The 22,460-nt window shown below is 36.3% G+C and overlaps 1 protein-coding gene across 1 annotated transcript in view; it reads right to left on the bottom strand.

The window, feature by feature from the left end:
* The window catches only part of CFAP47 (cilia and flagella associated protein 47), a 283,608-nt gene that overhangs the window by 116,021 nt on the left and 145,127 nt on the right, over window positions 1-22,460 (bottom strand). Inside the window, exons 38-43 of the mRNA XM_012730250.1 lie at window positions 22,251-22,339; window positions 18,932-19,018; window positions 13,202-13,391; window positions 4,789-4,900; window positions 3,860-4,086; window positions 1,106-1,280 (exon numbers count right to left, since the gene is read on the bottom strand). Coding sequence (XP_012585704.1) covers window positions 1,106-1,280; window positions 3,860-4,086; window positions 4,789-4,900; window positions 13,202-13,391; window positions 18,932-19,018; window positions 22,251-22,339 — 880 coding nt within the window. The remainder of the gene's footprint in view (window positions 1-1,105; window positions 1,281-3,859; window positions 4,087-4,788; window positions 4,901-13,201; window positions 13,392-18,931; window positions 19,019-22,250; window positions 22,340-22,460) is intronic.

Below are 22,460 nucleotides of genomic sequence, written 5' to 3'. Positions count from 1 at the left end.
ATGAGAGGGATTAAAAATGATTAAAATAAGCTATGCATTTATGAATTTAATAATACATTGAAAAGCTGAAGGTAATAAATATTAAAATAAAAGTCAGTGACTTAACATGAGGGGACTCTAATACCTGATGAGTGAAAAATTCCCTCACAGCTATTTGGCTGGCATATGCTATTCATTTTTTTTTTTTTTGAACTTGAATGATTAGACAGAGCACGCATTCTCCAGTTTGTCATAGGCTCAATCATCTCTACTGCCTAGACCAAACCTAAATCATAAATCTTTGTTACCTGCTTGGCATGGAGCATTTTAATCTAGGATCTCAGTTCTTCTAGGAAGGGAAAGTGAACAGAGATTATAGCCTGTTATTTGTCATTTGTAACCAAAAGTTAAGATTCAGAAATGCATTATAGATAACACAAATTCATAAAAAGAACACAAATGAAAATGGAACAAAGCCAACAAAGTCAGCAACTACATAACTCAGAATACATGACACTGGAGTTAGGATAAATTGTAGGAACAACTATAATAAAGAAATTACATTATTATCAGTATCCACTAGCTTGGAAAGAAGTGGAAGAAAAACATAACTTAATTGTGGATAATTTTAAATTACTTTTTCACGTTGTTTACATTTTATGTCATACTTTAAAATGTAGGTGTATTGATATTTAATTAAAATGGTTCAGTCCTTTCTCATCAGAAACAGAATAAAAGAGCACTAGACGGCCAGAAGTAAATACGCTAACAATAAATGACCTAATCCACATCAAAGATAAATTACTCAAATATGGCACTGTTCTTTTTAAAGTTAAAGGCTCTCGCCTTTAACTTCTCTCCTTTAGAGCAAACCTAAGACTTAACTCCAGCAGAATTTCAATAACCCAGTTACTGCTAAGGCAAGAACTCACTGTTCTCCAACAGTGTACCTAATGTCCTTATCTGATAACCATGCTCTAAAAGGTGATTCAGTATCCATATAGCTGAACTATCTTTCAATTTTATTATGAACACCTTAGTAGTGGGGAAAATACATTCTCTATATTTTAGTATTTCACAAAGCCTGGGATAGTACTAGACATTGCAACCCTACTTTGCTGATTACCTGTTATATTTTTGGGTGTAATTCCTTGAGGTTGGTTCAATTTATTTTTAATTTCTGGAAACTGAGGAATATATATCTTCTTGGGAAAATCAAAGTGTTCTGGAAGGCTCAGTTCTACTGTATATAAAACAGACTTTGGCTTCTTCAACTTTGAGATATTAAAGAGCATACATGACTGCAAATAAAAGAATAAAATTGGAATGTTATTTCTCTTTCCTTCTAACTTCAAAACACAGAAGATAACATTATGTATCTAAACTCCACATGGCGGGGGGGGGGAATCCACCAGGGATTGAACTGATTCACTTATCTGAAAACATTACAATTTAATTAGTAAAAGACAACACTGGTAAGTTTCAAGAATCAATGGAGTCATCCTTTGTGAGAAAGTGCCTCCATCGTGAGTTTGAGTTGACTATGCTTAACATTACCCATCATCTCTATTAATATGGTCTTACTAAAGATAATTTTGTGAGTATATGTGTGTATTGATACAAATGTTTATACGCATACATACATATGTATACACACATATACACACACGTACACAGCCATTACTTACAAGGTGAGTTACAAAAAACTCACTTGCATGCATTAATCTCCTCAAGATGTAATGTAGCACAATATTATCTTTCCTAAAATGGGGCACTGAAGATAAGCACAACTTTAAGAGTAAAACAAGCAATGCAGAGCACAAACTAATCATTTCTTCTGACCTGGATGTTTGACTGCTAGCTGGCCCACTGGCTAGAAAGGGCATTCTTAGAGCCAGCATTGTCTGCATTTACATCACACTTCTAAATAAGCATGGCCAAGTTATTAACCAAAGCTACAAAATCTCCATTTGTAAAATATGGGCAATAAACAGTACACACTGCCTATCCTTGTTATGAATATTTAAGGTACAAAGATATGTCAGGTCCTTGGAACATGTTTTATGTATTTAATAAATGTCTATCACTGTCATCACCATTGCTGCTGTCATCATCATCACTGTCCTCCTCCTCGTGTTCTCATTACTCCGAAAATAAACGTTAGTGCCTTTAGCAATTCCATTCACTGAGTTCATTATCTATAAAATCTGCAAGGATTTTATTCCCCCACAAAGCCACATTTACTTTACTTTGGCAATTAAAATCATGTAATTGCAGTAATTTAGATTAATTACTTTTTCTATTATTGTAAACAAACTATTCATATCTAAAACTACCTCTTGTGCCTAACTGTATATCATCTGCTTTTATAAATTCAAGTCATTTGATAAGCACATACGACGTACTCTTTACCAAGCTCTAGTCAGGTTCCTCCAAGATCTCTTCTCAACCAGACTTCAAGTTTGCCACATAAACACTGCAGATTCTCAGCATGAATGATTTTGTCCACCCACTTCCCTCTATACACACACTAAGCAGTAACACAGTTTTCAAAAGCTCAAGGTGATAACAATAGCCATCTTCCTAATGTGTGCTGTGCTATGAATTCCTTTGTTAGAGACAGAGAATAAGCAAAGGAATAAATATATTACTTTCAGGTAGTCAATGTTATCTGCTAAGGAAACTGAAGGTAATATAGGGTTTGAAGAGCAGCTGGTAGAAGGTAACTTAAAAGAACAAAAGAACACCTTACTGACAGCGTTCTAGCAGAGCCCAGACCATGAGGAGGCAGCCTCTAAGGTGCAGGGAAAGTCAGGGAAGGGAAGCACAGGCCAAGGAGGATTCTGAAGTGTTTGAAGAGGAGCGAGGGTGCCTGTGCTGAGGGAGACAGGGGAGTGAGTGGGCCCACAGCAGTGCTGACACCAGAAGGGTCATGAAAACCATCCTGTGGATGGTGCTTTTGTCCTGACAGAAGCTGGGAAGTCAGGAGAGGAATGTACAGACGAGCAATGTGTGCAGCCAGCATGTCAGAAGTGTTTCTTTGATAGCTTTGTGTTGACTACATGGAGCCTCAACTCCACTATAAAACAGAATTCAAGCTATAATTATGTCTACAGTATTAGTAGTAATAATAGTAACAATGCCATGCATACTGAGAATACTAAATGTCCACCAGGCAGCATGCTATGTATTTGTTATAATCAGCACAGTCAGTTTCCATAAACTAATAGTACTCTCAGATGAAAAATAAAAGCAAAACTGAAATTTGATCATTTTGAAGTAACCAGCTCATGTTAGTTTGGTTCTCAGCCTGGTAATCTGACCCAAAGGATGATTCTTTCTGATAGACAACAGAAAATCCTGGGTAACTTTTAGACTATTTCCCTGCCTACCCTCTCCCAGAGATTTTTATTTAATTGCTTTGGAGCGGAGCATGGGCACGTGTCTTCTGTTAAATTCTCCAGGGCAGTCTAATGTGCAGCCATGATTGAAGACTACTATGAATTAAATGGCTACACTCTAATGCCTAAAATTACCTAGTTGAATGCTTTCAGATTTATTATTTAATGAGATTTAAACAAAGAAAAAAGCCACTGTCTTTCTGGGGAAAACCAGCTTTCATCATTTTTTAAATGTAAAAATGCTGTGATAATTAAGTAGAAACAGCTCTGTGTTTAATTATATTTTTTTATTTTTTAAAATCATTCTTCATTTTGTGCATTTTTTCATCTCAGTTCTAATTCCCATGGGCTTCTCACCACCAATTCACCCGTGTGCCCTCACCACAGTCCAGTGCACTCTTCCCACCCCAGTCCGATCCAGCTCTGCATATTCCCAAAGAGAGAACAGCAGAAGTACATGACCTGTCCCTCACACCCACCTCAATCTTGGTCAGTCCCAGGAGGGCGATAGCCACGCGGACACTACTGCTCTCCAGGGTGCCTGTGATTAACCTTCGCTCATACTCTATCTTTGACATCTGTCGCTGTGCTGCAAAAGCTAAAGCCTTTTCTTTGGCTTCATTAGTCAGTGGCAATCTAAGCTCCACATCCAGGACTTGACGGAGTTCACACTGCAAATACAGAACTGGATCGGCCTTATTTAACCCTAGGAAAAGTAAAAACATTCGTGCTAGCAATGATCAGTTATGCCCTTGACACTGTGACCTATTGAACGGAAATATAAAGCTGCAGTTATAGTCTTTGTTTAACCATAGTAAAAAATAAAGAACATATAAAGAACTGTCATCTTAATTCAGTGACTTAGGACTACGTCTTCAGGAAAAAAAAAAAACTCTACTGATATTCTCTGAAATGAATTCTACTCAAATGGCAGTTTCCTAGAAATATAAACACACTCAAAAATTCAATGACCACTTTGTTCCTGTCATATGGTAGAGGGAATAGAAGTATCTGTCAAGAACTGGAAAGAACTGCCATTTTCTGTCATTAACAAGCTTATGCTTTAAACTAAAATGTAGGGTGAAAGTTCAAGTTATAAAACAATATATAGACATGGAGATATATAGCAAAAAAAAAAAATTGGAAAGCTGTGCTCAATAAATATTCGCACAATGCCAAATTTCAGTATTTATCCAAAGACTGAAAAAACGTATTTTTAAATTGACATTTTCTTAATTGCTAACATGGTATCCTATTCTATGGGTGCTGACATAATGAAGTTGAAAAGGAGCCTTTAAAAGTCTTATTACATATTGGAAAACTTGCTATGAAGATTCTTAGGTGACAATATGAGGCACAGTCCCATCCTTCATCATTATAAATGAAATAAAGCATATGTGTATTCTACCTTCTTCCGGAGAACTGTGGTAATCAATTGGAGTCAAAGAATCCATTGTCAGGAAGCTGGAAGGTAAGGGGATAGTTCCACTTCCTTCCAGAATATATATTAATTCTCCAATCTAAAACAAAATCACACAGTAATGTTAGATTATAAAATATCAGGAAAAAATTCTGATAAAACTGTTAATAGAAAAACCTGTATATTGTGAGAGCGTGACCAAGAGGTATCCTGGGATCCCCAAACTTGTATGCTCTAAAGAAGCCCAAGCATTCATGCCCATAAAGACAAGGGACAATAAGAAAGAACTTTGATAGCACAGTGTGCATAGAGAGAGAGGGAAGTGTATTGTTCCCAGTAAAATACCCAGAGTTACCCGCCGCCTTGAAGGTAAATACCCAGTGGGGTACACTGAATTCTGAAGTGGGGACAATGAGGCCCAGAAGCTTCCCTCATATTGAAGGCACCTTCTGGTGGGGACTGACTTGTACAGTACTTTGATTTTGCTCCTTTGTACCACACTGACCTGTCCCCTTTCTCGTGGGCTGGAGGGAACAGGTCAGTGTGGTACAAAGGAGCAAAATCAAAGTACTGTACAAGTCAAGATAACGGCTGCTATTGTCAGCTGCTCCCTTGGCTGTCTCCTCTAAATGTCTTTGCGTATCTCTCCTCCACGGCTCCCAGCTCTCCCAAATCTCTGGTTATTAGTCTGAAGCCAAGAAGCAAGTACATACTTTTTCTTCACATCTCTCCCCCTGAGACCACCTACTTCCCATGTTATATACATTTACCTGGCCACTCAGCTCTGGTCCTCATGAAGTGGTCTACTTCCCCTAACACTATAAACACGCAATGAACTATGCATGTTTCGGCAACACTGACATGAAATGGGTGAACATTTACATCCACCTCTATCATACTATAGTGGAAGATTTGCAGGCAACCAGAAGATGAAGTTGGGGCAAGAAGTTTCCAGATGGCACTGATAAGTTTATTGCTATCACTACAAATATCCTTGCTAGACCTCTAGCTTAAAGTAAACAAGGACCAAGCAAACATTAATATTTTTCCTCATTCTATTATTTATTGTTTGACAGTAATGTCATCAATTTTGCAACTGTGTATTTTAAGGTGTAGGTGTTCAGAGTGAAGAAAGGGGTACTGAAAATCTTTTAGAATAAGTAATTAGGCAAGAAGTACAAAAGATTAAATATAGAGAGTCAAAATGAAAGTGGAGGAGGCAGTCACACAACATAGGGAAAGATCAGTAGAGGTACACAGGCTGGTTTGAGTTCTGGCACTGCCACTGAGTAGCTACTAATGAGACAGTTTGGGTAACATTTCAAGCCACTAAGAAACAAACTGCCCCAATATCTTATTTAAGCAACTAAATTGGATCTCAGCATCTTGTTTAAACAGGTGGACTAAAGTGAGCACTAGAGTTCTGTGGTTTTGATCTTGTTCACACATTTGGGCTCACCAGACTGAACAAGCCTGTGCCAGGCTAGACAGAAAGCATTAATCCTGATTAATAATTGCCTTACAGTTTCCAAGAAGGGAAAGACCAAGAAACCTGTATGTGTACAGCCCCAACCCAAACAAAGCGAGACACTGCTCTCCTTCCCCAGCCACTCTGACCGGACTAAATGAATTTTTTCTCCTGGCTCTTGTGGTGTGATTACACCACAAGCTTCTGCATGATTTTCTAGTAAAACTTTACCGGGTCCACCTTGATCCACCTAAATCCAGCATTAGATTACTCAATCCCTGAGTTCATTTATGTCTCTGTATAAATGGGGTAACCAATAACTCAGTTTTAGGAGTACAGAGGTAAAACAGTTGGGAGAGAAGAGTCTTTAAAGACATATAATAAAAACACAACAAATGGACCTTATTTATGCTTTGATTCTGAAGGAGAGCAGAGTATGCCTGTGCCAAATATGGCACTTTGGTACATTGATTATTTTGAATCTGAAAACCATCAAACACCAGGAGAATCTTTTTCTGTAAACCCCTACTTTCTTACAGATAGATGCTCTAAAAGGAACTCAATTATCGCAAATCCCTTCCCTGAGACTTTCATCTCAGATTGACTCTTATCATAGAAGATAAGAGTCAATCAAGTCAACACAACACCTAGACCAAGTTTTCACAAACTACCCCCAATTGTAAGGGTCATTCATCTTTCCTGGACTCATTTACTTCCGAGAGGCAACATGCCACTCCCCTTTCTCTATAACGATGGTACCTGAGGCCATCCCTGATGGCATCGCTAGTCGGAGCACTGCATTGCGAAGCCAAGACAAACCACAGCCCCTTCAGTATGAATTCGATCTCCACCCCAGAGGTGACCCACATGGCGCAGCAGATCTCTCCTGTCTCACCCGCTGCTCTCCTCAGCAGTGTGCTTTGTCGATCTGCCTGCTCTGCTCCCCACTCTGTTTCTGGTGAATCCTCTTATCACCCCTACACCTCTGGCCTGTGCCCCATTTCTGTATGAATTTAAAAAAGATGGTACCATTTGTTTTTCCCTTTTATTATAGGGGTCTCAGCTGGAAACTCTGAAGAGTGAAGGAAAGAGTAGAAGAGCAGAGGGAAAATTATTTCTCTTACTCTACAACTTAAATAAAAGAACCTAAAATGAGATGCTAGAAAAAAGCATCACACAATAGAGGGAACATGAACAGTGTCTGCATGTGTGAGGTTATTAAGAAAAATAATTACAATTTTTTAGTAGTAATGACATCATGGTCATGTCAAAAAGTGGCTCATTTTATTTTACACACTGAATTATTGATGGATAAAATTATGTAATGATGGAATTTGCTTCATTACAATCATGAAGCATAAGCACTGCTGAAGGTTAATAAAGGTTGAGGTTATTGCACTCTTATTTCTATAACTATGTTTTTATTTTTCATAGTAAAATCTTTTAAACAAATATCTACATATTGAAAGAATGATAGTAAGTACACGATGACTGGAGGAGGTAACACATATCAGGAACCCAACCATACCAGCTTTAACAGATCCATTTAAATTGAAAGGGATTCCTTTTTTGCAAGCAGGATTTCCCAAACTTTTATGTACAAATAAGTCACCGGAGGATACTGTAAAAATGCAAGTCTGACTTAGTGCTCCAGAGTAGGTCATGACTTGAGAAGATCAAGGAAAACAAGGTAAGGCAAATTTTGCTTCAAGCTACATAATGAACTATCTTACATCAGAAAGCTCCTTACTTTCCAAGTCTAGAGAATGTGACAAGGGGAATATAACTGGTTCACTTGTATTTATGCTATTTCTTTTTTCCAGAAAGACACCAAAGTCCACTGTCAATTATAAGAAGTCCTCATCGAAGATACTTTATTTTTCCTATGTATCTAGTCAAATGCAGCCTACAAATAGTACAGCTGTATGGAACTTTACAAGATGACCACCTATTAATAACCTGGGCAGGGGAGATAAAAATACTGAATAGACAGGAAAGTTTAACGCCAGCTCTGCTGCTAATTAGCTGGGAAATCTTGGAAATGTCTTGACTGCCCTCTAGACACAACAATCTCAATCTTAAAAATAATTAAAAAAAAGCATTTCTATATAGAAAATCCCCATGTTCACAGATCTTAAATTCCACTCATTCTCTTTTTGTATGTCTAGATTTTCCAGGGTTTTTAAATGCATTTGTTTGAACTGATGCAACAATAATTTGTTATTCTGACGGCTAAAGTATTCAGACAATGTTTGATGACTAGGCATATGAAAGCTAAGTTAAAATTCTAAAATGTTAAATTCCACACACTCTAGAGAGAGATCATTAATCACTGTAGGTGACTCTTTGACTTTCCCATAATTATAATGTGAAACTGACCAGCAAGAATAATCACTGTTCTTTGAAAATACTATTTTTTCATAGAGTAATTGAGCTCAAATACTCAGTAATGGAGAGGAACACTAAAAAGATTTGTATGCTTGTACTGAAAAGTTCAACTTTCTTATCAAAATTTTAACACACTCTTAATTGCATCCCTCAAAGATGATTCCAAATTTGAGACAGTGGCATATATTTAAATGGCATACAATACAAAATTATTATTTAATAGAAATTCATGATACGTTATAGTTCACCAAATAACAGGAAGCTAGGCCTAGAACTAGAAGTCATTGTGGAAACGAAGTTAACAATCTCTCATCTGCTTTATCACATTTTTCAAAAGTTCCTATTTCAATTATTGCCATTAATTTGAAGTAAATGAAAATGTACCTCCCTTCCTTGTGAACATCACGCAGTGTCATTAAAAATGATCAATATTCATCTTTACAGTTCAATATTCACCTTTACAGTTCTTTCCCCTCTCCTCCCTTCCCTCCCAAATAAAACACCACCACTTCATCTTTCATCACTGCTTCTCACACCCTTCTCTCTTTACTGCTAGTAAACAAAAAGCAGAGTGCTGTATGGTATGATGGTGCATGGAGTAATGTATAGATTTCAAGGGTCTTTCAGTCAGTCTTTAAATCTTTCTCCAGAGAAATCTGCAATTTCTGCCTCCAAGTTTTAATCTACTCTCTGATTATGTTTCAGAGATATACTCTAAAGCAAAGATGAAAGCAACTCATGTCAATGCTCAGTAGTTTCCATTAGCTCCTGACTTCAACAACAATAATGATGCTAATGACAAGTTATTCAATTTAAAAGCTCAAAATTCACTGACTTATTCATTATTATTCTCTCTTACCCATTCAACCCATTTTCTGTCATTGCCAAAAAATCATTCTCATAATCAGCAATTCAAGTGTCCATGAAATTCCATATTTAACTATTTGCATCATGTTCTTTTTAGGATGTTTTTCTACTATACTTCTGCCTGAAATCTGTTTTACTGGAAAATTTCCACTCATTCTTCTTAACCAACTCCTCTATCCACCAACCATGCCTTCCTCTGCTATTAGACAGCAATGTACAACTGATTACAGACAATGCTATTTTATTAAAAACTTCAAAGTTGTTAAGAGACGAGAACTTAATTGTTCTAAACAAAAAGAAATACAATGTTATAAAGGTAGTAGCTTGTGCTACTGCAGTAGCCATACAACATATAAATACATAAAGCCAATAGTTTATACACCTAAATATGCATTATATTATTTCTCGATTTACAAAAATCACAGCCTCATACAATTAACATGGGGTTGGAAAATTAGGAATTACTGTCCCCTGTATTCTACTTATCATTAAAACTGGTGTGTGCTCTGAAGCTAAAATATTAGTACCTGAGACAGGGAGGACCTTCACCAACCAACTGGTAGTATTATCCAAAAGGAAACCAGAGGCGATCCCCAAGAATAAAGAGCTACCCACGGGGTTCACATTCCTCTTTCTCCGGTTTCCTTCACATTTTTTTTTTTTAAAGGCTGCAGTACTTATTGTAGGATGGTGATTTCACAATAACTGGGGAAGGAGATTGGTGAGGTGGGAGAAGGTCTTGCAGGATAGAGGGTGTTCAAGCCATGTGTAACTTTGTGAACATTTTGTGAACATTTATCACATTGATAGAGAATTTACAGTTCACATAACCTGCCCCTATGCTTTTGACAGGCATCCTCAGGTTAATAAAATGTTTGAGTGTTTATGGGATAGATGGAATTTCATCTTCCCTGTGTTACTCTGGATGACAACTCAGGAACTCAGGGGTACAGCCTGTGTGTAGGACTGCAATTACAAATAATAATAATAATAATAATAATAATAATAATAATAATAATACTGATGGAATGAATCAAGTGAAAAAATCAAAGGGCAAATGAAATGTGGCTTGCTGTCAATATCATGGAAAATAAAAGAAACTACCTTTAAAATATAATCAGTCTCAGAGCTATAAAAAACTAACTTTCAAAAACCTGAAATCACTTTGCCAAAATATAAAATTGCATATTTTAGGATAACATCATCTAATCGTCTTACCTTCCCATTCACGAAAATTACGCAAAAGTCAGTATTAGTAAGGTCTGTACATAAATATTATGATCGGAAAAGGTTGCACATTGATTGTAGAGTATTTAAAAATACACATATCAGAAACTATATTAACAGAGTCAGAAAAGCAGAGACTGAGTAAGAATGACACCAGTCATACTATAAAGCATTGGAAGAAGAGTACCATTTATCAATGCAAATATAGGGAAATAGGCAAATTGACATACAATGTATTTATGGCCAGGGTAACTGGTGTTGCGCAATCTTAAACCGAATGTAGATGATAAATCAATGAGAAGGCCTTGCAAAAGTCCTTACTTCTGGCTGCTGGCTCCCTTGTCATGTCAACTTTTTATTTTACTTAGCACAGCTTAAGCTCTGGAGAGCTAACACACAATATAGTGATTATAGCCAACGATGCTGTATAAGAAACTTCTTTGCTGGGCAAGGGTCTGGTGTGGAACTGGACCAACTTGAATAAGCCTCAGATGTTGAATTCCACTCTGGTTTCCTCAGAAAAGCAATAACCAGACTCGGGTTTCAACTTGTTTTGACCAAGCTTGTAGACGGAAAAGGACAGCAATGAACTGGAAGAGAAGTCTACAGGAGGGGAGAAGGAATGCAGGGACACTCAGCAAAAAGGCACATGGGCTGGTATAACAAGACTTGTTGGGCCACAGAAAGTGGATGCAACTGGAACTTATTCTTAATCCAGGGCCCAGGGCAAGGAGCTGTGCTCAAGTCCCACACACATATGACTCCAGAAATGCTGGTGGTTTCTCATTTGGGAACTCGGGACTACACAGGGCAGATGTTCTTGTGGGCAGCACAACAAGCATGAAAACCAGGGTCATGCTGGGATACTGCCGTGTGCTAGGCATTGTAGGTAAGGCTTTGTGTGGGGAATTCTGCCAGGCCTCCCTTCCAGAAGCTACAACTCTCCAGGGACTGAGTCATGAATCTGTTCTGGATTCTGCTTCTGTCTTTCCCTGCATTTACAAAAAGCAGAATTTCTTTGGATTTCGGGTATTTGAGAACATGAAATGTTTTAGGGTTTCTGTAAGCTTTTCCCAAAGGTTAAAAATTCTATAACCACTGATGGAGGTTTTGGAGAATGATTTTCTACTTTCATACTGTTGTTAGTCATTTGATATTTTTTTATTTGAAAGTTCACATTGAGTAGCCAAGATGAAATAAATGGTATTTCTCTGATAGCAGTGTTAGTAGAAATGTTTTTGTTTTGCACATGGCAAGCTATCAAACTGAAGTCTAATTACTTTACAATTTTTAACAGGTGGTTCTTAATGCCAAAGCAGTTATCACACATTTAATAAAAACAGAAGTTAACTAGGTGGACTTGGAAGTTTGATTATCTACTTAAGCGTGTAATTGCATTTTTCAATGTAATTAGCAATAAAATTGAATGTGTAGATTAATAGATGTGTTTCCCACATAAGTAATTGTAATTCAATGCAATCCTTTAGATTAAGGAAATTATTTCTCAATTGATGGTAATATAATTTCATGTTTTTCTTATTTTTTTTGACAAGGACAAAATATATGCAACCAATAGTCATATTTCAATAAACTGAGATGCCAAGTTAAGTGTAATTACTCTGATTAATTTAGATAAAAGTTATAGAAGCAAATATTAATATTCCAATAGGATGATCCAAAGAATAAAAGCCTCCTTACTATGCAATCCATTATTAGACCAAACATGTTCTAGGGTAATTATATACTTTGAAAAAAAAACTGAAGAATTTGATCACATTACAGTCATTATTTTTCATAAATATTTAAATAGAGAAATTTGGTTAAATCCTGAACTACTTTAAAGGAAACTGAAACAATAAAATTAAGCATTACCATACCATAGCATTTTTACCTCCTAAATAGAAACAAATTCTATTCTCCATTATTTCTTGTACAGATGATCTGACAGACACCAGGCAAATACAATACCTCTTTCCCATTACCATTATCTCAACATAGTGCATAACCGCTACACCTGGGGCTATTTCTTGGGGTGAGCAAACCCACCTCAGGTGAACAAACAGCAGTGTTTCTCTAGAAGGGGTAGTGCCATAAAATGTTTCCCTCAAAGTCTCTCTCTCCCCCCAGCCTTCTCTTTGGTGGCTTCTAAGAGGATGCGCAGGGTTCCTAGGAAATGTCTTCTGGCCAATATCTTTAGGGAGCTTAGAAGCATATCCTCCCTCAATTGGGACTCTGAGGACAATCCAGCACTGGCGAATTCCATGACTGAGGCTTGCTAGCTCATAAGAGAGGACCCACCTAAATCAAGTCTGGGGCTCGGCACTATGGAAAATGTGAAGCGTGTGTTCTCAGCGCTCGGCGCCTGGTGACCTACCAGGCAAATAGGACACAGCAAGGTTGGGCAAGTCACTAAAGTGACAGCCCGTGATGAAGCCACAACTCTGTTCTCACCTGTTTGTTGCTGAGGATGATGACACAGTAGCGTACATGGATACCAAAAGGGAGGAAGAAGAGTTCTAGGCTTGATCCTTTCATTCCCAGGTTAAGAATGCTTCTGGAGCAAAAGAACTCTCTGATGAAATCAGACTTAATTGCTGCCAAAATAGGAAGCAGAGCCTGCTTACTTATCCTCTCAAAAGGGCTGATCAAATAAAACAACTGTCTCAATTAGTGATTAAAGTTCTGTGATGAATTAAAAAGATGTTCACAGCAACACACAAAATCAGAAGATGATAAATACATCTGTTAATGAAAGGACGGGTGACTTTAGTTCCAGCGTGTTGTAATAAAAATGTCATAAGTGTGACCCTTTGTTAAACATTTCTTAGCAAATAATCTCATTACAAAGGGAACCTCACTACCATTAGCCTGGAGGCACTCCCTGGTGGGCACAATGGGTGAGGATACAGCAGTGCTTGTGTGCAGCACCCACTTCAGTGCAAGTTCGATCCTGCCCTGGAGGAGACCCACATGGCACAGATCTCCCCTGTCTAGCCTGCTGCTCCCCTCAGCAGTGTACTTCGTCAATCTGCCTATTCTGCTCCCCATTCTGTTTCTGGTGAATTCTCTCCCTCTGGCTTTTACCCCAGTTCTGTATGCATAAATAAAAAAAAATCTTTACAAATTTTTTTTTGAAAAGTTTAGAAAATTAGCCTGCATATATAACAGAAAAATATCAAAGTGATCATCAAGATTATTCAATTGTGCTGAGTTTAACATTAAAGGGTACAATTAATGGATAAGTTCACCGCCATAGGTTTGACATAGGCTGGAACAGCATGGTTCATTTATCTGAGTTCTTTTCCTAACAAATGTATTTGACTTTTTTTTGAGAGTTGCAAACGTTTAAAGACTTGAAGATGAACCAGTGTGCCAAGAAATAGTGAAAAATTAAAAAGGTATGTCATGATTCATAAAACATCTTGTATAAAATAGTCTGTGTTACCATTTACTATCATAAAATGCATACAGAGCTATCATAAAATATTAAAATGTATTGAAACTTAGGCCAACATATCTGCAGACCATACGAGGCACCATCTGCAGAGAAATGTAACAAAGGGTTATCAATAAGGCTTCCAAACAACAGCAAGCTATTACTTAAGCTTTGGGGTAGACAATACTTAGATATGGTTATTCAACTGTTTGGGGGATGCTGCCCCTAAGCCCGGTGTTACTCCAGGGTCTTATAATATCTTCAGAAGTTTTAAAACATGTTCACAATTTCTTTAAAACATATATATTTTATTTATACATAGAAGAACAGAAATACAGGCCAGAGGTGCAGGGGCCTGTTTTGTATCCTCCAATAGAGTGTGGAGTAGAACAGGTGGATCTACTGAAATACACTGCTGTGGGGAGCTGCGGGCAGGACAGGAGAGCCATGTGGGTCAGCTCCCTGCTGGGGATTGAACTCATGGTGCAGTGGCTTTGGATAGCTTCATAGTGCGGTGCTCTAACCCACTGCAGCACCAAGGAGGGCCATGTTCATAACTTTTTTAATATTGCCTGAAATGTGCTGGTGTGATGGATCAGTCTTAGTGACTCATCGCTAACCAAACTCCACTAGAATACAGAAAAAGTTGGTCTGGTTCAGCAAATGTAACATGATTTCTTCCAAATTATTACTTACGTCAGGCTTAAGTGCTTTTAGAACCAAGTTGCCATCCCAAGAAGAAGCCTAGACCACATACGATGGCCACATGTAAACATTTAAATAGACAGTCCAAAGGCATTAACCATTAGAGACATGAGTGAGGTAGTGTTCCAGATGTAGCACATCTCAGGCTCCCACACACTGCAACTACAAGCGGAACCCCAGGCAGGTACCCCCTCACCTAACACTGTCACCCAGCAGTGTGAGTAAAAGAAAAATCATAGTTTATGTTATTTTTCAATGTTACTACATTTAGAATAGTATAACATAGCTACAGATGATCAGAGTATTTCTATAGCTGTTTGCTTAGTTATCTTCTAGCCATATTTTCTAAACTCATAGTTAGTTCACAAAAAAAAAGGAAAATAGGTACTCTCCTTATCATTTTAAACTTGGGTATACCAGGTTCCTCAAAAGTCTTGAAAAATTTAGAATAAGCTAAAAGGAACATGCAGGTCATTTTATCTAAACACAGGTCATGCGTGGATGAAGAAAATAAGACTCAGCAGTTAAAGGCAGAGTCCTCAAAGAATCAAAGGTTGGGACTAATGTTTGTTCCCCATGCAGCCAGAAATACATCATTTTCACCACCTTTTGTTGATTATTTTACTCCATATTAGGTTTTGTACATAAAAATAAAACATGAAAACAAAGAGAAGCTTTAATTTGATATACTCACAAGTTTTTAAAGTATTTGGGGTGTGGGGACAGCCCTCAGCAATATCACGTTTACTTCCATGCACATAATCACTGTCAGGAGTAAAATAGGAAAAGGATATTAACAAGGCAAAGGAGAGTCAGAAACAATTCCCTATTCTTACTTCAGTCTTAAAGATCCATTATTGTGGCTATCTACAATATGATAAGCAGATACCAGAGATGTATTTCCTGTATTATTTGAAGTTGATATTATTTTAGAAATCTTAAAAAGATAAAACACATAAAACAGAAGCTTAACAGTATCTAGAGTTCCACTGTCTTTGAAATTTGGTAAAAATGATTCTTCTTTGTTTCCAAATACTGTTAAGAAATAAAACATGTGATGATGCTAACAATGATAACCTAAATCTTAAGATTTAAAAGTAGGTGGTCTCGATTTAGGATTGCACAGGTACCCTCAAAAGCTGTTTCTGCATCTTCTTGAAAACACCTCTGAGTTTACTGTTTCCACATTTGCTTCTTTCTCATAAAGACAGAAGGAGACTTGGATAGCTGTGTAATCTCTAGTTGCATGTCTAAACATAAATTAACAGGTCGCAGCCTGAAGCAACAGCACCCCTTGAATGGTTTCATATTTTCTAGAAATTATCAACTTTCTCCAAATTGCTCTTCCCTTAATATTCATGATTACTTTGTTCAACAAGCTTCAATTAATAGCTGGGCTCTCTGGTATTGCCTACCTGACTTTTGTTTTTCTTCTGAGACTACAAAACCTTCATATTTTCTCACCTTGTCATTAAAGTAGATGATACAAAAGTATGTCTGAATCTGATGCTGTAAAAACTGACTATTTCCAAGTCAAGTTTTCCCAACCATGCCCAATTCTTTTCTCCAAACCCTGTCTTTTCCTCTATGTCCTTAATAAGGTTATTTACTACAACTTGGAAGTATTCTGTGCTTTACATTATTCACAGTCTGGCTAACATTTAAGTAACAGCAATTAAAGGTAAAGAATATTTAATATTTATGAAATTTTAGCATTTGACAGATACTTCAGACACAATAGAGGATATTTTAGCCCTTACAAGGGATACCATCCACAGAAGAAAGAATAACAGATTATTATTTCTCCATGCATGACTCGATTGCTCTTTCATAATGGAGTTCTGAGAATTCTTGATTAAAATCCACAGATAATCTCTAAACCTCATTTTGTTCAGTACATGCAATCTCTAGCCATTCAGTCATTTTTCTACTGTGAATAGAAAACAGGCCAATTTAGGCATCATCTCCTTTTTCTTTACCTATTTTGTTGGAGAACAGCTAATGAAACTGTCTTTTGAATGAATCAATGCACTACCTCATCCTCAAAGGAGATAAACCCAGAAAAATTGAGTTACCTATACTGCTTCTGGAAAAGATAGAAAAATAAAATATCTGCAGATCTTCAAATTTGTATAGATTTGTTCATAAAGTTATGATCATCATGATTAACTGAGAGACATAAAATAATTTGGTTCAGGAAAATTCCATTTTACTTGATTAATGTTCATGAGGCTAGAAATTCAGGGATAAATCGAACTTATTTATAAAATCATTATCTTGCTTGTCCCAAACACAGAACAGAAAACAAAATTCATTTACATTTCTGTTACTCCCTGCACCTCACCTCAGGCCATCCATCATTTACAAACGTGTTCATCGCTATTGTTGAAGCTATGGTAAAGGGAACGTAATTAAACTAGTCTGAAGGAAGAAATAACACCCTAAGATGCTGAAATTATACAAAACACCTCCAATGAAGCAATGGAATATTTTCTGATAATTTAGTAGGGGTCAAAGTCAGGGAACTGTATCCCCTTAGGACACGTAAAGGGATGAATTTCCTTTTTCCCTTGCCCTACTGGTATGCAGCTAATTTCAAGCTAAAGCAATCAAAATGATATTGAACTGGTTCCATTCAGGACATAAATAAATCAAACTTCCTTATCAACCCTTTCCCAACAGAAAAGGAAGATTTTTAGCAGAGCCTTCGTGCAGGGAGTCCTGGACCAGCATTCTGGAGCCTGTCTAAAGCAAACAGCAAAATATTTGGTTCAAGTATAGTCTTATGATGCATGGGAATGAAGATTAAATGATCAAATTTTAGATTCATTCCATCCTTCCTATGTTCAGGAATTATTCATAAAAGGATGCAGTGGATATCTGGAAGGCAGTAAATATGTGGGTGTTTCCTGCTCTTTGCACTGTTAGAACCTGAGAAGGTGAGAAGACTCAAAATCAAGGGACCCTAACCTTTACTTTTGCATCTGAAAGATAAGACTGAGACTATCAAGCATTATAGAGACAAAAGTATAAAATAATACACTATTGTCAACAAATACATGCATTTCACTGATAACACCTACATGATTTTTCTTTCTGCCTGATTTCCTTGAGCCTTGGTAACATTATTTTTATTCTATTCCACATTAAATAGCTATTCTGTAGTATGTAACAAATGAAAAACATAAAGCCATCTAACTTTTTTTTTTAAAGCTGCTTCTCTATTTAGAAGTCTACGTTCTTTTCTAAACAAAATGCAAATGTCATTAACAGAATCTTAAACAGTCAATCCTCATTATCCACAAAGTCTATATTTTGAAATTCGCCTCCTCAGTAAAAAGTCTTTGTCAGTCCCAAATCAACACTCATGGTGCTCTCATGGTGTTTGTGGACATGCAGAGTAGCAAAAAGTTTTGAGTTACTGGTCATATTAATTACTAAGTTGAGGTGAAATGAGGTGATCATGGGGCTTTCCCGATTCGGAATTCATACAAAGATGACGTGAATGGGACACTGGCCACACGAGATGTTTCAGAAGTGCAAGAAGCTCAGGTAAGGGGCTTGATGGGCAAGGGTTGAAACTGTTCTCTGGTACTGTTAGTGGCTAGCCTCAGGTAGTCATTTATATTCCTGCACTTCATTTTCTCATTGTAAAGAAGGTAGCATCTACCAAGATGGTTTGACTTCAGAACTACAATTATAATCTATGCAAACATACATATTTCTTTTAGGAGAAATGGTTCAGTATTGACAAAAATGAATATCTGCTACAATTTTATAGAACATAACTTCATTGAATTAGAATCCACTGTGTTGAGTCAAGTGCATATTTATTCAATTTCCAGTTTCCATGCAGGTGACTAATACAAAGTATACATACATACATACACACACACACACATATATATATACACACACCAAAAATGAAATAATTCAAGTAAACTAAAATTATTGTATATGTATCTAACAAGTTTACTTGAATGCTATTTCCTTAGAACTTTCCTAAGGTAATCATTAGCGTAAAATGTACAGATATTGACCTATGGGTCATGTGGTCCATGACTTGTTCAGGTCCAGTCAGCTGGGACGGCAAAGAGATAAATGTTGAAGATTCCACCAAAATGACACTAAAACAAATGAAGAAAAGACTGTTTTCAATTGCACTGCTGTAAAATTCAGACAACTACAAAATACTTTTTCTTCACATTTTCACTACTGGTAAAATATAATTAGAATCAATTACAGTTCAGTAAGTCCATGTGTTTTCATTCTGCAAAACAAAATACATGCTAAAAAAAAAGGGAAGTTCTGGAATGGAAATAAGCAAACAGTAATATTCTTTAGTATGGGAAGACAACACTAAATTCTCACAGCAAAAAAATACAGACTATGAATAATTGGCCAAATTATATTCCAAAAATAAAGAGGAAATCACACACTGATCTAAATACATTGCCTGAGCTGTACATTTGATAACTTCTAATCCTGTTTCACAAAAAAAGTGCAATGTTTCTTTCAGGAGGAGATATGAGAAGTTGGTACCCATTAATTGGTGCAAAATAATTATGATCCTCTGGAGTTACACAGGAATTCATTCCTTCTTATATGACAATACTCATTTATTCGAGAAACAGTTACAGAGCCTCCATGAGTGAGTTATGAGACTAGGAATTATACATTTAAAAACATGAATACTCATCCTTTCTGCCTTTAGTTGGTCACACTGTATTGGGAAGATAGTATGGAAGTGATACTCTGAGAGTACGTAAAAAAAGTCATAGGAAGTCATATCAGAAATGCTCAATTCTTCCTGTAACAGTTGAACAGAATCTGTATAATACTGTTAAGAACTATAGCAAACTATGAACTATTCAAGACATGTGTCAGACTATTAGATTTTCTTACATAATTGTAAACTTACAGTTAAGGAAGAGTTCCTCTCCAGAGAATAAATGAAATTTAAAGTCAGGTACTAAATTCATATTTGAATCTTACAAAATGATGAAGGCAGGTAAAAATTACAAGGTATCTTTAAATTTCTATAAATGCAAGGTCAATCACTGAGGCAATTTACCTTGGTGATCATGTCATCTTCGCAGTTACAATGACTACAGTTTGACACACAAATAAAAGTATTAAACCAATCAAAAATATTACTTATTTTTGCACACTGTATATGAACTAGTTTGAGATAACATAGCATTTCCTATACTTCTGATGGAAAGTTAGTTTAATTACTATGAACATGTTTTTTAAAAATAATTAGAAACATTAATTATAAGAATGAAATACAAAATGCTATTAATAATGGAAATAAAATCCTACTTGATTGTTGCAATTTCTAAATCAGGGATTTTCATGTTTCAATGTAATATAATATTCTGGAGCTCTTGTTCAAAATATAGATTCCCAAGTTCCTATCTGCTGAAATTTGACATAGAGTGTCTACTGTGGGTTCCAGGAAGCCCCATTTAAAACAATTCTCTGGATGGTTTTCAAGTAGTTTCCCATGGATTAATCCTGACTTAAACCAGCACTGGCCTAACAGAAATGTACAATACTCCAGAAATACTGTTAAGTCTGATTCAACTGGACTGGATGGTCTGAGGTTCTGTTTTTCAAACAGGCTCCTAGGTGATGTTAATTTTGAGGATTCAAATACCTGATTTTGAGAAGCTAGAGTTACCAAAAAAAAAATTGTTTTCCAATCAAACATGGCTATCAGAAAAAAAGGCAGAAAGTGGCAATTAGAAAGTATTCCAAGGAACAAATTATAAAATCTGAACTTGAAACGTTCAATATCTGAAATTTAAAAAAATCACAAGAGGAACCCTAAATACCAGGTTTCATATTGGAAAAAGATAAGGACAATGCAATGGGTGTTGATGGTATACGTGGAATGGTAACATGCATGTGAGGACGTGTGAACATATGCCCCTAGGACAATACAGTGCTGTGAAACAATGCTACCAGAATAAAAAAGAAAGAAAGAAAGAAAATAGGTCAATGAAAATAGTCAATTCTAAACATCAGAAATTACGGAGAAATATTTACAGAACCTCAGACAACTGCAGGGGCATTATTAAGTGTACAAACACAAGCCTCATTAGAATCCTGGAAAAAAAAAAAAAAACAGGAGAAAGGAGCGGAAAGAAAATGTGAGAAAAAATGAAAACCTTTCAGATATGATGACAAGAAGTCTGCATGTTGAAAACAACACACAAATTTCTAAGCAGAATAAACCCAAGGCAATCCAAAACAAGACAGTAATAGTCAAGCTAACGAAAAGCCAAATCACAGTACACAAGAAAAATATCATTGATCGAACACCCATCATGCTCTTCAAAAGATTAACTCAATTAAATCCCCATCAGAAAACTTGGAGAACAGAAAGCAATGTGACGACACATTCAATGTGCTGAAAGACTGCAAAGAAAGAACACTGCATACATAAAACATTTCTTCAAACATGAGGGAGAAATTAAAATATTACCAAATAAACAAAACCAAAAAGAAGTTAATGCCAGCAGACCTGCAACAAGAAATATTTCATCAATTACTGTTTTAACAAGAGAATCTTTGTTTGGGTGACAATAAGGGATACTGTTTATTAGAAACTACCAGACAGAAGTCTTGCCCCTCCCTGGTGGTGTCAAGCACTATCAAGGTATCAGCAGCCACTACAGCACCAGTTTGATCCCCAGCCAGAGAGGTGACCCACATGGTGTGGCAGACCTCTCCTGACCTAGCCGCTGCTCCCCTCAGCAGTGTACTTTATCAACATGCCTATTCTGCTCCCCTTTATGTCTCTGGTGAATCCTCTCACCCCCCTGCAGCTCTGACCTATACCACACCTCTGTGTGCATAAATTAATCTTAAAAAAAAATAAACTACCAGAAGTCTTGAAACAGTGATTATTATAACTGAAATTATTGAGTACTAAATAAGCAAGTATATAGGTCTCAATACAATTATTTTTATGAGGACATAATTTTTAAAGCTGAAAGAAACAGAGTTCATACTTAAGCTGTACATATTATTGTACATCTTATTCAAGAGAGATTTGAGTAAACTTATAGAAAAGTAAGTTTCTATTGTGACCTTAAATAACATTTCAGCATTTTACTGTGTCATATCACCATAGATTATGTTATTATTGTTGTTAAGTACAATATATCAAATAGTATTTCAAGAAAAATTGACTGAACTTAATTATTTGTGCTATTTTATATGATGCTGGTAAATTTATAGCAATATAGATACATAAAATTCCTCCTCAAAATCGTTCACATTGAAAATTATATATCCCCCCTATATAGGAGATGAGCGTAAAAAATTTACAGCAAAAGTATAAGTTACCTGAAGTCCCCAGTGACGTGGAAGGGGTTTTTAATATTCACAGTGATTTCTTTCCATGTATAACAAGGGCTTTTGCATTTTATAATTTCCTAAAAAACAAAATAATAATAATAATATACTATATGATAACAAAACTATCCAGATTTCTAAAATATCAACTTCAAGCATATAAAAAATTGTCCATTTAAATATTACAGCTTTATTCATTTA

Source organism: Condylura cristata, unplaced genomic scaffold, assembly GCF_000260355.1.
Source record: "Condylura cristata isolate star-nosed mole 26May11 unplaced genomic scaffold, ConCri1.0 scaffold00027, whole genome shotgun sequence".
Lineage (NCBI taxonomy): Eukaryota > Metazoa > Chordata > Mammalia > Eulipotyphla > Talpidae > Condylura > Condylura cristata.
This window is presented reverse-complemented; position numbering and strand designations above follow the sequence as displayed.